The 15,709-nt window shown below is 45.3% G+C and overlaps 3 protein-coding genes across 10 annotated transcripts in view; 2 read left to right on the top strand and 1 right to left on the bottom strand.

Moving 5' to 3' along the window:
- PI4KA (phosphatidylinositol 4-kinase alpha) overlaps window positions 1–15,709 on the bottom strand; it is a 98,084-nt gene that overhangs the window by 74,999 nt on the left and 7,376 nt on the right. The window lies entirely within an intron of this gene.
- Window positions 7,869–9,717, top strand: LOC118879810 (ADP-ribosylation factor-like protein 2-binding protein). The gene has a single exon (XM_036822846.1). The coding sequence runs from the start codon at window positions 7,985–7,987 to the stop codon at window positions 8,471–8,473; it is 489 nt and encodes a 162-aa protein (XP_036678741.1). The 5' UTR covers window positions 7,869–7,984; the 3' UTR covers window positions 8,474–9,717.
- LOC118879808 (WW domain binding protein 1-like) lies at window positions 11,714–12,940 on the top strand. Its single transcript, XM_036822844.1, is given in 3 exon segments — window positions 11,714–12,248; window positions 12,251–12,688; window positions 12,691–12,940. Coding segments are annotated over 3 exon segments (1,077 nt in total). The 3' UTR covers window positions 12,795–12,940.

Here is a 15,709-nt window from a genome sequence, read left to right on the forward strand (position 1 = left end):
TAAGATCACGCAAGCCATGAGGCGTGGCCCAAAATATACATATATGCATATGTGTATATATATGTGTGTGTATATATATATGTGTGTATATATATATAATCAAAGTGTTAATAGTTTTGAGAGATAGGATGACCAGAGGTGAGACATTTCTTCTTCATGCTTTTTTATATTTGCCAAAATATGTTCAAAAGGAAAATATTTCTTGTGTAATCAGAAAAAACATACAGTAGGTTAAAATAAAAATATATAGGGGCTTCCCTGGTGGTGCAGTGGTTGAGAATCTGCCTACCAATGCAGGGGACACGGGTTCGAGCCCTGGTCTGGGAAGATCCCACATGCCGCGGAGCAACTAGGCCCGTGAGCCACAACTACTGAGCCTGCACGTCTGGAGCCTGTGCTCCACAACAAGAGAGGCCGCGACAGTGAGAGGCCCGTGCACTGCGATGAAGAGTGGCCCCCACTCACTGCAACTAGAGAAAGCCCACGCACAGAAACGAAGACCCAACACAGCCATAAATAAATAAATAAATAAATAAATAAAAGTGTAAAATTTATTTAAAAAAATATATATATATATACACACATGAGGGGGAATCCATGCTTGTGTGATTAAATGCTTAGGCAAAAGAGCACACAGCAACGAGCAAGAGAGGAACGGAAGTCGAACTTCCCCCTCATCACTGGGAGAACATGCTTTACGATCAGGGGAAATAAAACACGAAGGAGCTGCAGACCAAGCATGGTAGAGTGATCATTGCAGAGACTCACACTCACATAACAGACAGTCAAGTCTCTCAAGAAACACGCCTGCAAATAAGAAATCCACCACAAGGTGGATTACACAGAGCTGTGGAGCATTTTCAAGGTGGAAGCCCTCCCACAGGCCCCACCCCGGGCAACACAGACCTGGGGGGGACCCCAAGGCTGGAGGACAAAGTGAGACTCAGAAACGTGGCAGGACTAGCCCAACCTCATTACTAAATATGGAAAAGCTGTAACTACAGAAAAGATGACCCTTCAACAGTCCCACACATCAACACAGACAAGCCTAAGAGTTTATATGCTCGTGCTCTCAGTCCTGTCCTCTGTCCCTGGAGGCTTTTGGGGGGGCAGGGTAAGGATCATGCTGTATTTTTCCGTGGAAGTGAAATGCACTTGGACTTTGGAGTTAGACCCAGAGTCACCAGGCGACACGTCGAGCCTCAGCTTCCCATCTATACAGCGTCCCCGTGGGGCCAGGTACGGAGGCACAGCCCTCACCTGGGCTCAGGACTCGCTCCACGGCAAGTGGTGGGCATAGTCCACGCCACTGTGCATCAGTAACGGCCTTCGAATGGCTCCTATGAGGGTCGATGGAAGCAGGACGCCTCTAACTCATTCACTCACTGTTCACTGGGCACTACTTGCGGGAGGCGCCACCCTGGGCGCTGTGGATGCAGAGTGAACCTCGGACCAGGCCCTGCCCTCGTTCCAGAGGGGGACAGACAACCCGGGTGAGGACCAGAGATGAGGTCGTGTAAGAGGCGTTAATTCTCCTGGTTGAAAGTAAGGGAAGAGCTGTCCCTCTCCTTCTCTTTCTTTGAGAACTCACACTAGAAAACTTGCCAAAGGAAGGATTTCCTCCTTTCTTGGAACGGTGCATAAATTCTTTTGAAGACTAGATTGGCACTTTGCGAGCTTTATGACTTAGGAATGTCCTTCTCAAGGACCTGGGGAGCCACCTCTTTGGAATGTACACATCGAGGGAGACAGCGCCCATCTCCCCATCTCTGGGGAGGACAGGAGCCTAACTTCCATGGGCTCCAGGCTCCAAGTTGCAAAACCACCTCCTGTCATAAAGGTGGGAGGATGAAGCCAATCAGCTAACACAGTCGATCACTCCACTTACCAGGTAGTTAGCATGAACTATGTGTGACAAATGGTGCTGACAAGCCCACTTATTTGATTTTAGCCCAGTGAGACTTCTAAACAACTATAAAACAATAAATTTGCATTGTTCTAAGCCACTAAGGTTGTGGGCATTTGTTACAACAGCAATAGGAAACTAATACAGTTGGTCACAGAGTTGTAAACAAAACTCAAAACCTGGACTGCCTATCTAGAAAGATATAAAAATTAATCAGGTTACAGGCAATATTTATTTCCTTCTTTACTCTTTTCTGTATTTTCTGTAAGGAATACTGTTAACTGCAGAATCAGAAAAAAAATTTTTTAAATAGTAGAAACAATTTTGCCACTAATGCAAATCTTATTTCTAAAAGGACAATAATACTTATAGTCTTCGAGCTCAGAAAATAAGCGAAGAGTGTATAATATTTCAATGGATAGAATCTGGGTAATCCAAGAACAAAGAAGTAACATAAAACCGAAAGAAAATCTAGGTCAACTAAACGAAGTAGTTGCATACAACAGTCCTGCTACAACTTCTTTAATTCTAACATCTTAATATCAGCAAAACAACTGCTACTTAACTATAACTTTCCCAAGAGTCTCAGTCTAAGTAGGAAGGTTTTTAAAAAGCAGGCGATGCAGGTATCTGGCCCTGACGCAGGCGCGTGGCTGCAGTGAGAGGGATGGCTGGGTGGGGACCCAGGCTGGTGCCACCTGGGACAGGAGGCCCAGGCACGTCAAGCTCAATCTCACAAAGCAGCCTTGAAAATGCTCCACAGCTCTGTGTAAACGAAAACCAAATTGATTAAATTACTTCATTAGCAAAAAAATCACGGAAATACTGGACTGTGACATTGAGCTTTCCTTGGTAAAATTTCCCTAAGGAAACACGCAGCACACACAGGCCCAACCTCCACACTGAGAGGACGCTCGGCCCCAGGCCTGAGGGCCACTGACGACCCCCAATCACAGGCAGGGTCCCAGGCAGAGGCCGGGGGAGGGCGCGGCCTCGGCTGCCAAGCGCCCACTTTCAGGAGATCACGTGCCATCCTGCTTCACAGGTTGGGCAACTTGGCCCTGATGGGTTAAGTATGATCTCAGGCAGCAGGCACTTCCCTGGACCCCCCCGACTTCTGTCCCCCCGCTCATGCACCCCCGCTGGCCCCCAACTCCGACACAAACTCCACGCACATGTGCAGCCTGGCAAGGGAGGTCCTCCCACATACCGACACCCAGCCTGGACCTCTGTCAGGCCGCTTCCAGGGTCTCCACTGTCTGCAGCATTTCTCAACCTGCCTCGTCTCCCCACAAAACCCTCCCATCATTCTAAGACACAGCTCCCCCTCTCCTGCTTGTCAAGCTGCTCTGGACATCAGGTCTGTCCCCTCACACCTCTCAGGAGCCCACCAAGAACCCTGGGCTGAGATGCCTGCCCTTCTCATGTCTTACCTTGGAGCCCCTGTGTACTTACCTTCCGCCCCCTGCAGACGGGACTGTGTCCCCTGGTCACGTGCCCACCACATCCCCATTAACTATCCCCATTCTACGGCTTACAAAAGTGAGGCACAGAGAGGTCAAAGTTCTAATGCAGAATAAAGCTTGAACGCTATAATGAAGAAAAAATGAAAAAATAACATTGAATGATTTTCTTCAGAAGTTTACAACAAATTAACAAGTAGTTTGCTTTCTTTGGGGTGATGGGGGGAAGAGCCTGTCATTATAAAAGGTCACTAAGCTCAAAATCTGAAAGAGACGGCTGGGGTTGCTCCCATTTACGAAAAGGATCCAGAGGGGCTGGCTCTGCACACCACTCTGAGGAGGCCAGTAAGGAACAGACCACAGGAGGCAACAGAGGTTACCTCCTTAGACTGTGAGAAGCCCTGACAGTACTTTAACCCAAGGCTGTTAAGAGAGATGCCTTGAGGTGAATTTACTGCCAAAGTAAGGAAATGCTGAACCAAGTTAGAGAAAATAAGATGCCCTCACAAGTCTGGATGAGTGGGCAGAACACCACAGATGAGAACTCAACATGAGAGTGGGTGTAGGTCGGGTATGTAGGTCAAAATTAAGCTACAATAATAGCGTTATAAGCTGGCCAATTAAACTTTTAAGTATGCAACTTTTGTTATCTGAAACCTCTGGGAATAGTCTTCCTGGAGAAACAAAAGTCCCTGAGAACTGAAGATTATGCTTTAAGTATTAGTGGTATTTTGTTGTTGTTAAATCTGTTTCTTAATTGTCATTCTCCTACACCCTGCCCCCTTAGAGAACACTGAACGTAAGTCAACATTTTCTAAGTGACTCAGAGCGAGCATGACAGACAAAGGTGATTGTGACATGATGCTTGTGTCTTAAAACTATGCCAATTTTGGCAAACTGACAAATCATCTCCCTCAAGCCTCAGCTTTCCCAGGTATAAAAGGATGAACAGATAGAATTTTGCAATGTCTGCTCTAGCAATAAAATCCGGTGAGCCAAGAACTTCCACCTGCAGCCATGAGAGAACATCAGGATCTGGATTTACCTTCCTACCATAAAACAACAGAAAAATGGACAAATACATGAAACCACTGGTTTCGTACACTGGGAAAGCAGCACAGGACTGAAATGCTTGGGGGAGAGGAAACAAGGTGAGCCCTGCTGCCCTGATTTTCTGCCAGAAGACGCATCCTGGACCACAAAACAGGGAAGGGCATTCCAAGCAGATCATGCTGGTCTCACTAAGCTGAGGAGACAGAAATGGGAGTACTGGAAGTCTAAAAGCAGCTGGGAATTCTGGAGAAGAGAGAGCTCAACAGAAAAAAAGCTCCACAAATCTGCAAGAGTTCCCCTGAGTCTTTGATGAATATACTAAGACAGACCAGGATAGGGTAATACTCCACGATGTTGGGCAAAAAACAACCAAGGAACTGTGAGATGAATGGTTCCTGGGTTCTTACAGAGCTGAGAGGAGTCTGAGTTACTCCCAGCCAGAGCAAAAAACCCGCAAAGCATTCAGTGGAGAACTCGAAGGGCCACACCTCAGCAATGGGGCTAAACTACCCCTGTCGCAAAAGCTATTTCAGACCTGCCCTAACAAAGTTTAAAAACCAGCTCTGCAATAGATGCAGAAAAAGCATGTGAAAAAATTCAACACACTTCATGATAAAAACACTCAACAGGGACTTCCCTGGTGGTCCAGTGGTTAAGACTCCACACTTCCATGGCAGGAGGCACGGGTTCGATCCTTGGTTGAGGAACTAAGATCCTGTATGCTCCCAGTGTGGCCAAAAAACGAAAAAAACAAACACTCAACAAACTACGAACTTCCTCAACCTGATAAAGATTATCTATCAAAAACCCACAGCCAACATTGTACATAGTAAAAGATGGAAAGCTTTCCCCCCAAGATCAGGAACAAGATAAGGACGTTCACTCTCAACACTTCTACCCAGTGTTGTGCTGGAGGGTCTGGTCAGGGCAATTAGACAAGAGAATGAAATAAAAGCCATTCAGATTGGAAAGAAAAAACTATCTCTATTTGCAGATGACGTGAGCTAAAGGTACCCCACCCCCAGGCCATGGACCGATACCAGTCCATGGCCAGTTCAGAACCGGGTGGCACAGCAGCAGGTGAGTGGCAGGCAAGCGAGCGAAGCTTCATCTGTATTTACAGCCGCTCCCCATCACTTGCATTACCGCCTGAGCGCCGCCTATCAGATCAGCGGCAGCATTAGATTCTCACAGGAGCGCAAACCCCACTGTGAACTGCGCATGCGAGTGATCTAGCTTGCATGCTCCTTATGAGAATCTAATGCCTGATGATCTGAGGTGGAGCTGAGGCGGTGATGCTAGTGCTGGGGAGCGGCTGCAAATACAGATTATCATTAGCAGAGAGGTTTGACTGCACAGAGACCATAATAAATCAATTGCTTGCAGATTCATATCAAGACCCCATCACTGAGTGGCAAGTGAAAACAAGCTCAGGGCTCCCACTGATTCTGCATTATGGTGAGTTGTATAATTATTTCACTATATATTACAATGTAATAATAATAGAAATAAAATGCACAATAAACATAATGCACTTGAATCATCCGGAAACCGTACCCTTTTCCCACACCGGTCTGTGGAAAAATTGTCTTCCAAGAAACTGGTCCCTGATGCCAAAAAGTTGGGGACCGCTGATCTAAATAATCCACTAAAAAAAAATTAGACCTAATAAATAAGTTCAGCAAAGTTGCAGGATACAAGATCAATATAGAAAAATCAACTTTAATCAGACTTTCAGTTTTACAAGATGAAAAGAGTTCTAGAGATGGATGGTGGTGATTGTAGTAAAACATTATGAATGTATTTATTTATTTTAAAATAAATTTATTTATTTATTTATTTATGGCTGTGTTGGGTCTTTGTTGCTGTGCGCGGGCTTTCTCTAGTTGCGGCGAGCAGGGGCTACTCTTCATTGTGATGCGCGGGCTTCTCATTGCAGTGGCTTCTCTTATTGCGAGCATGGGCTCTAGGCATGTGGGCTTCAGTAGTTGTGGCACACAGGCTCAGTAGTTGTGGCACAGGGGCTTAGTTGCTCCACGGCATGTGGGATCTTCCCGGAGCAGGGATCGAACCCGTGTCCCCTGCACTGGCAGGTGGATTCTTAACCACTGTGCCACCAGGGAAGTCCCTATGAATGTATTTAATATCACTGATCTGTACACTTAAAAGTGATTAAGATGGCAAATTTTAAATTATGTATATTTTACCACAATAAAGGAAATAGAGGAAAAATCAATTGCATTTCTATACAGTACCAATGAACAGACTGAAAATGATATTAAGAAATTATTCCATGGTGAATTTTATGTCATGAATTAATTCCATTTACAATACATCAAAAGAACAAAATACTTAGGCATAAATTTAACAAAGGAAGTGCAAAACTTACATTCTAGAAACTACAAAACCTCACTGAAAGTAAAGACCTAAATAAATGGAAAGATATCCCATGACCATGGATGATAAGAATTAATATTAAGATGGCAATTATACTCCAAATTGACCTACAGATTCAACACAATCCCTATTATAACCCCAGGTGACTTCTTTGCAGAAATTGATAAGCTGATCCTAAAATGCACAGGGAAATTCAAGAGACCCACAACAGACAAGGCTATCTTGAAAAGGAAGAGCAAAGTCTGGGGACTCACTCGTCCCAATTTCAAAACTTACTACAAAGTGATAGTAATCAAGACAGTGTCCTAGGGTAAGGACAGATATATAGACCAATGCTAAAATAAAAACAGCTGCCACCCTAGAATTCTATAGTCAGCAGAAATGAAGCTGAAAAAAAAACTTTTTCAAATAGGACAAAGCTGAGAGACTTAATCACACTAGCAGACCTGTACTATAAGAAATGTTGAAACCAATAAAGTAAGGGGGACTTCCCTGGTGGTCCAGTAGTTAAGACTTCATGCTTCCACTGCAGGGGGTGCGGATTCAATCCCTGGCCGGGTAACTAAGATCTCACATGCCTCATGGTGTGTCCCCCCCAAAAAAAAGAAAAAATCAATAAAGTGTAAACATCAATCTACATAAAGAAATGAAGAGAACTGAAAATACTGTATATATGAATACACATATTTTTCATATTTTATGATTATTTAAATAAATTATAATAATGTATTGTGGAGTTTATAACATAGAAGTAAAAATCTATGACAGCAATCATAAAAAAATGGGGCCAGATCGAATTACAGTTATAAGGTTATTACACTATAAGTGAAGTGGTATAATGTTATTTGAAGGTAGACTATGATAAATTAAAGAGATTCATATTTCAATCCTAGAACAACCACTTAAAAAGAGAGATCTATAGCTAATAAGCCAAAAGTGAAGATAAAATGGAATACCAAAAAATGCTGAATTAATCCAAAGGAAGGCAAGAAAAGAAAAAGAGAACAAAAACCAGATGGGACAGATAGAAAACAAATATCAAGGCGAGACCTTCCCGATGCCGGTTGGGGCTCTGCGGAGCAGAGCGGAGGCTGCGCCCGGGCCTCGGGCGGGGTAGAAGGCCGGCGGGCCCGCTGCCCTGCGCGCGGTGGATGCGGCGGCGGCGATGGACGCCCTAGAGGAAGAGAGCTTCGCGCTGTCCTTCTCTTCCGCCTCTGATGCAGAATTTGATGCTGTGGTTGGATATTTAGAAGACATTATCATGGATGATGAGTTCCAGTTATTACAGAGGAGTTTCATGGACAAGTACTACCAGGAGTTTGAAGACACGGAAGAGAATAAGCTCGCCTACACACCTATTTTTAATGAATATATTTCTTTGGTAGAAAAGTATATAGAAGAACAGCTGTTGGAGCGGATTCCTGGATTTAACATGGCGGCTTTCACTACAACTTTACAGCACCATAAAGATGAAGTGGCCGGTGACATTTTCGACATGCTGCTCACGTTTACGGATTTTCTGGCTTTTAAAGAAATGTTTCTGGACTATAGAGCAGAAAAAGAAGGCTGGGGACTGGACTTAAGCAGCGGTTTAGTGGTGACTTCATTGTGCAAATCTTCTGTGACAGCTTCCCAGAACAATCTGCGGCCCTAGGTCCCACCTCCAGGTAATGGGATCTTTCTAGACATCACCAGCCCAATAGACTGGGAGAGGCTTTGGCTAATGATGTCAGAAGAATACATCTTGGAATGACTGACTGTTCTGCAACTCTTCGTTAATGTTAAGTATTGATGGGTCAGAAGAAAATGACCTGACCTTCCTGGGACACATTCTTGTCTTCAGTAACCCTAGTACTCCTACCTGAGTAGACACCTCTTTCAGGAGCTTCTGAGTCTGGCTCCTGCACCAAGCCCAAGTCCAGCATTCCACCTGGGGGGCACTTCCCCAGCATACGTGTTGGTGTGTCCATGTTGGAAGAACCCCCCGTCACCAACTCTCTTGGCCCAGCAGGCCTTGCATGTCCCGCCAGGCTTTTTGTGCACTCACAGCTTTTTACATGGGTCAGAGTTTCAGTCCTGCAGCCTCAATGGGCTTTTTGACTGGGAGTATTTATCTAGGGTTTAACTCAAGCTAGGTGCCCATCTCAAGATTTCTGAAACTCCTACTATCACAGCTAGTCTTGGCTGTAGGAATCGACTTAGAGAGTTGTCCTTTACCTAAAAAGGTACTTGTGAAAATCAGTTCCTAGTCTTACATGTACAGTCCTTGTATCACTTCACTGTCTTCTACTGGTCCTGATGTACTCCCATTGTTTCTATAACTCTCGTTTATGTTTTTGAAAACGTATTTTTATAGATGAATACTCAGGCTAACTTAGTGGATATAATCTTGGAACTTCCATGATTACCCACTTCAAGATCAAAGTATTATATTGCTGTGTGCTTTTTAGCTGTTAGTGCTATGAAAGCAAAAATGCTTTCTATGTTGGTGTTCCTATTTTACTGGGCACCAATGAATGTATGCTGGAAGTAGTCTAAAAGGTTTCCTTTTCTTAGAGCATGTTAGTATTTCTGCAGGTTTGCTTAAAACCCTTTCTGTGTAAAACAGCTCCTTAGGTTTTCTGTTGGGGTAGGGGCTCTGCACTTCCTTCTTGCTGTCAAAATAATCTTACCAAGATAGTGTTCCACTGGTCTAGCTCAGTAGGAGACAGCAAACAGCTTTACTGGTCATCTGTCTGCTTGGATTTAGTACAATGTTTGATAGAACATTACTGACCAGAAAACATGGATGTCACCTCTCTAGAAAGAAATACTATAGTAGTTCAATTCCCAATGTGTACCTTAGTTTTTTTGTTGTTGTTTTTATTTTTATTTTTCAAGTAAAAATAAGAATCTCTACTGACTTTTCACTTGGCTGTTCTGGTTTTAAAGGATGAGCTAGCTGTAGGCTGTGCGTTTTTCTGTACCGATGTGGCGCTTATTAAATACTTTTGTACCATGAAAAAAAAAAAAAAAAAAAGAAAACAAATATCAAGATGGTAGATTTAAATCCAACCATATTAATAATTACATTAATGTAAATGGTCTAAAAAATCCAACTACAAGGAAGAGATTTTCAGACTGGAAAAGCATGCTACATGCTGTCAACAGGAAAATCACTTTAAATGTAAAGGCAGAAGCTAAAAGTAAAAGGATGGAAAAAGATATACTATGCAAACACCACTAACAAGAAAGGTGGAGTGGCTATATTCATAACAAAGTAGATTTCAGAATAAGGAATATTGCTATTCATGATTATAAAGAGGTCAATTGATGACAAGGACATAACAATCATAAATGTGTATGAGCCCGAGAACCAAGTTTCGAAATACATGAAGCAAAAACTAACAAAACTCAAAGGAGAAATCGACAGATCCACAATTATGGTTGGAGACCTCAACATTCCTCTCTCAGTAATTGATAGAACAAACAGAAAATCAGTAAAGATACTGAAGACTTAAAAAACCTACTTGACCTTATGGATATTTATAGGAGACTCCACCCAACAAAAGCAGAATACACATTCTTTTCTTGTACAATTGGAAAATTCACCAAGATATATCTTACCTATGCTGATTCTTAAAGCAAGTCAATAAATTTAAAAGAACTGAAATCAAACAAAGTATGTTTTCTGACTGCAACAGAATTAACTTAGAAATCAATATCAGAAAAACATCTATAAATCTCCCCAATTTTTTGGAAATTAAACAACATACTTCTAAATACCTCTGAGTCAAAGAAGAAATCCTATGGGAAATCAGAAAATATTTTGAACATAATGAAAAAGAAAACACAACACACTAAAATTTGTGGAATGCTGTTAAAGCAGCACTTAGAGGGAAATTTATATCTTTAAAGGCTTATATTATCAACAGAAAAGAAAAAAGGTCCAATATCCTATGATCCCAAAAGATCTAACAGACAATTTTCCTAAGTGAGAAAAGACATCTAAAAAAACAATATTTAATATTCATACTAAATGTAATTTTCACAAATCTATTTAAACTGGTCTCAAATATTCCCATCTACAGGCTAATCGTGACATTTTACTTTACTTATTACTAGTATTTTAAATTCTGCACCAATCCCCTAAAGGCTATTAAACTGTTAAACTGCTCTTAAGATAAAGTCAACCATCATTTCCACGACCTGTCCTGGGTGCTCACGTCCTGCCCACCCCCACCCCCAAGATATAACCACTACAGCCTACTTTAACGTCATCAAATGAGTCAAAAATGTTCCTACCTCTCGGCCTTTGCACAATCTGTATCCTCTGCTAGGAGAATTCCTTTGTACACACTTCATCAGCTACCTCCTTCAGCTCTGTTTAAAATCTTCCTTGAGGGACTTCCCTGGTGGTCCAGTGGTAATGAATCCGCCTTCCAATGCAGGGGACGCACGTTCAATCCCTGGTTGGCGAACTAAGATCCCACATGCCGAGGGGCAACTAAGCCCGAGCGCCTCAACTAGAGAGAGAAAACCTGCACGCCACAACTAGAGATAGAGAAGTCAGCATGCCGCAATGAAGAGCCCATGTGCCACAACTAAGACCCGATACAGCCAAAAATAAATAAATAAAATAAGTAAATATTTTTAAAAAATAAAAAAATAAAGTCTTCCCTGGTCCCCCTATAAATTGGGAGCCCATTTTACCTCTCCTCATACCATTTACCTTTTTTTTAAATTGAGATAAAATTCACCAACATCATTTACTTTTTTAATTGAAGGATAATTGATTTACAATGTTTCAGGTGTACATTGTAAATCAATTATACCATTTAGAGGGAAGAGAAAGAGAGGGAGGAGGAGGAGGGAGGTGGCAGCGTGGTGGTGGAGGAGCAGGAGCGGGAGGGGGATGGAGAGGAGAAGGCTCCTGGGTGGCATGGCGGACCTGCTCCTCCAGGCACTGCCCAGCCCCCTGTCAGCCAGGGCTGAACCCCTGCAGGATAAGGAAACCTGCGTGGGTACTAACAATCAAAGCTACATCTGTGACACAGGACACTGCTGTGAACAGTCTCAGTGCTGCAACTACTACTATGAACTCTGGTGGTTCTGGCTCGTGTGGACCATCATCATCCTGAGCTACTGCTGCGTGTGCCACCACCACCGAGCCAAGCACCGCCTTCAGGCCCAACAGCAGCAACCTGAAATCAACCTGAAAGCCTACTGGGAAGCCCACAATTACTCAGCGCTGCCATTTTATTTCAGGTTTTTGCCAAACTATTTACTACCTCCTTATGAGGAAGTGGTGAACCGACCTCCAACTCCTCCCCCACCATACAGTGCCTTCCAGCTCCAGCAGCTGCCTACACAGTGTGGCCCTACAGGCGGCAGCCCCCCGGGCGCCAATCCCACCAGGGGCTCCCAGGAGGCTCAGAGCAGCCCCTTGCCGGGCCCAGCAGAAGCAGCACGCGACCCCCAAGCATCGCTGACCCTGAGCCCTCCAACATGTCAGCAGACCCAGCAGCCACCAAAGCCCCTGGGATGGAGCCCAGCGGCTCTGTGGCCGGCCTGGGGGAGGTGGACCCTGGGACCTTCCTGGACAAGGATTCCGAATGTAAGGAGGAGCTGCTGAAAGAGTATAGCTCCGAGCAGGGCGGCGCCCTCCCTGACAGCAAAGACAAGACACCCGGCAGAAAACACAGCTTCACAGGTGACTCGGGCAACGAGGTGTGTGTGCACAACTGGGGCCACCATGATGACGACCTCAAAGAGTTCAACGTGCTCATCGACGATGCTCTGGACGGGCCCCTGGACTTCTGCGACAGCTGCCACGTGCGGCTCCCTGGCGACGAGGAGGAAGGGCTCTGCCAGCCCTCTGAGGAGCAGGCCTGGCCGGGCACCCACACCTGCCGCGGCTGCCTGCCTGCCTGCTGCTGAACACCATCAATGAGCAGGACTCCCCAGACTCCCAGAGCAGCAGCTCCCCCAGCTAGAGCAGGCCCTGCCTGCACCCGAGAACTTGGCGACGCAACCAGGGTAGGGGAGAACCATGAGGGAAGCATTAAGTGACTGTGTTCCTTAATTTTTTTTTTTCCCCTCTGCGCCTGCGTTTTCCTGCATCTCCAGGTACTGTTTGGGGTGTGGGTGCCTTGCCCCCATAGAAACACAGTGCCGTGGAGGGCCGAGAAGTTGTCCTGTGACTCATTCCTCATACCCCACCCTGTCCCCCTTTACATCATGTCTCACTACCTGCTTGGGTCAGAAATATGTGTGTTTCAGAAGCCCCCAAGGAGGGGATGAGACTGTGCCCTGAGGTGACTCTTGGTGATGGAGTGGATTCATATTCTGGTGTGAGTTTACAAGAACCTTGCCGCATCTCAGTCCAAGAGAGGTGGCAGGTCTCAGCCCTGGGTGAAGCCCCCAGAGGTCCGGGGATTGTCGCCCCTTGCTGCCAGTGTCTCCGGAGCCGGAACTGGGCTCCTCCTGTGGGAGGATGAGAGCTGACCGGCGGTTGCATGGTGGGCTGGTAACGCGCTTGTGCTCTCAAATTCCAGGTGACGAGATCGAGGTGGCACGATGCATCCTGGAGGGATCCCTTCCCAGCAGGTTCTGGCTGGCCGCGGACTGATTCAAGTGTGGAATATTACACCTGCCTTCTCTTTGGTTTTTTTCTTTTTAAAAAAAAACAACAACAAAAGCGAGCTGAAAATAAGAACTTGACCAATGGGCAGGCAAGAATTCTGTTTTGGAAAAGGAAATTTGTGGCTTTTTCCCAACTTGGCCTTCAAAATCCTGGCTACAGTTGAGCCAGAAGGAGATGTTTTGTGTGCAGGCTTGGGTGGGGGCTATTTCTGGAACTTCTGTGGGTGAGCAGGAGGCCCTGCACTGTGGCAGCAGATAGAGGTGCACTTTCCGTATCTCTGCCCTTTGATCTGTGCCCACAGGTGATCAGTACCCTCCCCCACCCGAAGCACACATCTGCCGGCCTTCACGTCTCACTGTTCTCTACGAACAAATGAGGAGGCTGTGGGTCCTGAGAAAGGGCGGTCCCGCAGCCTGACTCACAGTATTTTCTCTTGATTCTCAATAAGTTGTTTTGTTTATCTGTTTGTTTTTTCAAACTGACCATTTGGAAAAAATGCCTTGGTTATCTGTGGTTTTCTTGCCCTTTCCCTGCTCTGCCCCGCCTTGAATGGGGTAACTAATTTTTGTAGCCTATGTCAAGTGTCTAAGTGGCCCAGGTAGGAGGGTGAAGGCAGCCATCCTGAAGGACCCCAGGATTCTTATCACTGTAGTTTGGCTTCAAAAACCAGTTGAGCTCTGACAGGAATAACGTGAATGGAAAAAGCAAACTGCCGAAGCTAACATTCCCTGTCCAGCCCTGTTCATATGAAGAGTTTGGTTCTTCCCCCACTCTTGAACGATGACATTCAGACTAGGCATTGATGTTACGGTAAGAAAGGAAAGTATATATATGAATACACATGTATATATATGTGTGTATATACACACACACACACACACACACATATATATATATATATATATACATATATATATATACATATACCCAAAATAGACAAATCCAAGGCTGTGAGGTGAACGAGTGTCTGAGTTTGGAGTCCACAAAACCAAAATCCACGTTGAACAAAGTGCAGTCCGTATACAGTGACTTTTTGGATAACCTGTGTGTGTCTGTCCGTTGTGTGTGAGCCCCCAGCCCTGTTTTCCTGTGAATACACTTTGAACAGCAGCCACTCAGCTCACATTACCCACACATTTGGAGCAGGCGCAGCCCTCTCAAGGTAATTTATTTTATGCATTTACTGTTTACTGAGCAAATGTCTGTGCACTTGGGTGTACTCAGCAGCGCTGTCGGCGGCAGTCCCCACGTTTGCCAGAGATGTGGTGCTCCAAGTAGAGGTTTTACTCTACCCATCACGGCAATTTGCACATTGCTCCATGGACACACAGAGGCCTGTGTTCTGCTCCCTGTAAACGGAAACGTGCTCTGAGCCTGTCTGCCTCCCTCAGCTGCTCCTGGCCCTCGCGTCAGCCCCCAGGGGTGTCCACAACTGCTCGGGACAGAAGGCCAAGGTGGAACCTCAGACAGAAACTGGACTAGATCTTCAGTGTCAAGCTCAGACTGGCTGGTGCCCAGACAAATCAGCCCTGCCAGATTGCCAAGAGGGTTTGGTGGCCAACGCAGTGCTGTAGGGCTTACCTCCCTCTGCTGAGGTCCAGTGCGTGGCCGGTGTGTGGTGAGAGTTGGGCAGGAGTGTGCCAGCAGCCCTCAAGATGCTTTTCCTGCCACCTTTTTTTTGTTTTGTGTTTTTGTTTTTATCCCAAACAACTCACTGAAGTGTCTCAAAGAAGATCAAGTTTTACCAAAATGAATCCTGCTTGAGTTAACTGGTCGAAGGGATGGATTCTGGCCCTCTCAGGATTCCTTCTCCAGTCAGAGTGGGGAACTGGTCCATGTGTTTAATGCTGGGTTCACTGCAGCATCCAACCCGAAAGGCACGAGGAGAAAACACAGTGGGTGGAGCTGGGCTCGAGTCCAGCGTCACAGTCTGGCCCCTGCTACATGAGGCTGCCCTGCATGACGAAAGACGCAAGTAGGGAGCTGAAGGACTTGTGAGGGAGCCAGGGAGATTTGAGGGAGTCTGATGTTCCAGGTGAACGAGAAGAAAGGGGTTGGTCGAGGGTTTGGTGCTACATTCGGAAGATTTGCAAATACACATTCCCGTGTGAGGAACATCACCCTTTATCAGTTATTGTGAATATGTGTATTTTAAGCAATAAGATTCAGCTGGTCAGACTTTTCTGGGCAGCCTCGGTGACGCATTTCCTGTGCTGTGATTGTTCTGAAGACAGAGTGGCTCTAACCACTGTGAGAAGCCCAAAT

Source organism: Balaenoptera musculus, chromosome 14 (assembly GCF_009873245.2).
Source record: "Balaenoptera musculus isolate JJ_BM4_2016_0621 chromosome 14, mBalMus1.pri.v3, whole genome shotgun sequence".
Classification (NCBI taxonomy): domain Eukaryota; kingdom Metazoa; phylum Chordata; class Mammalia; order Artiodactyla; family Balaenopteridae; genus Balaenoptera; species Balaenoptera musculus.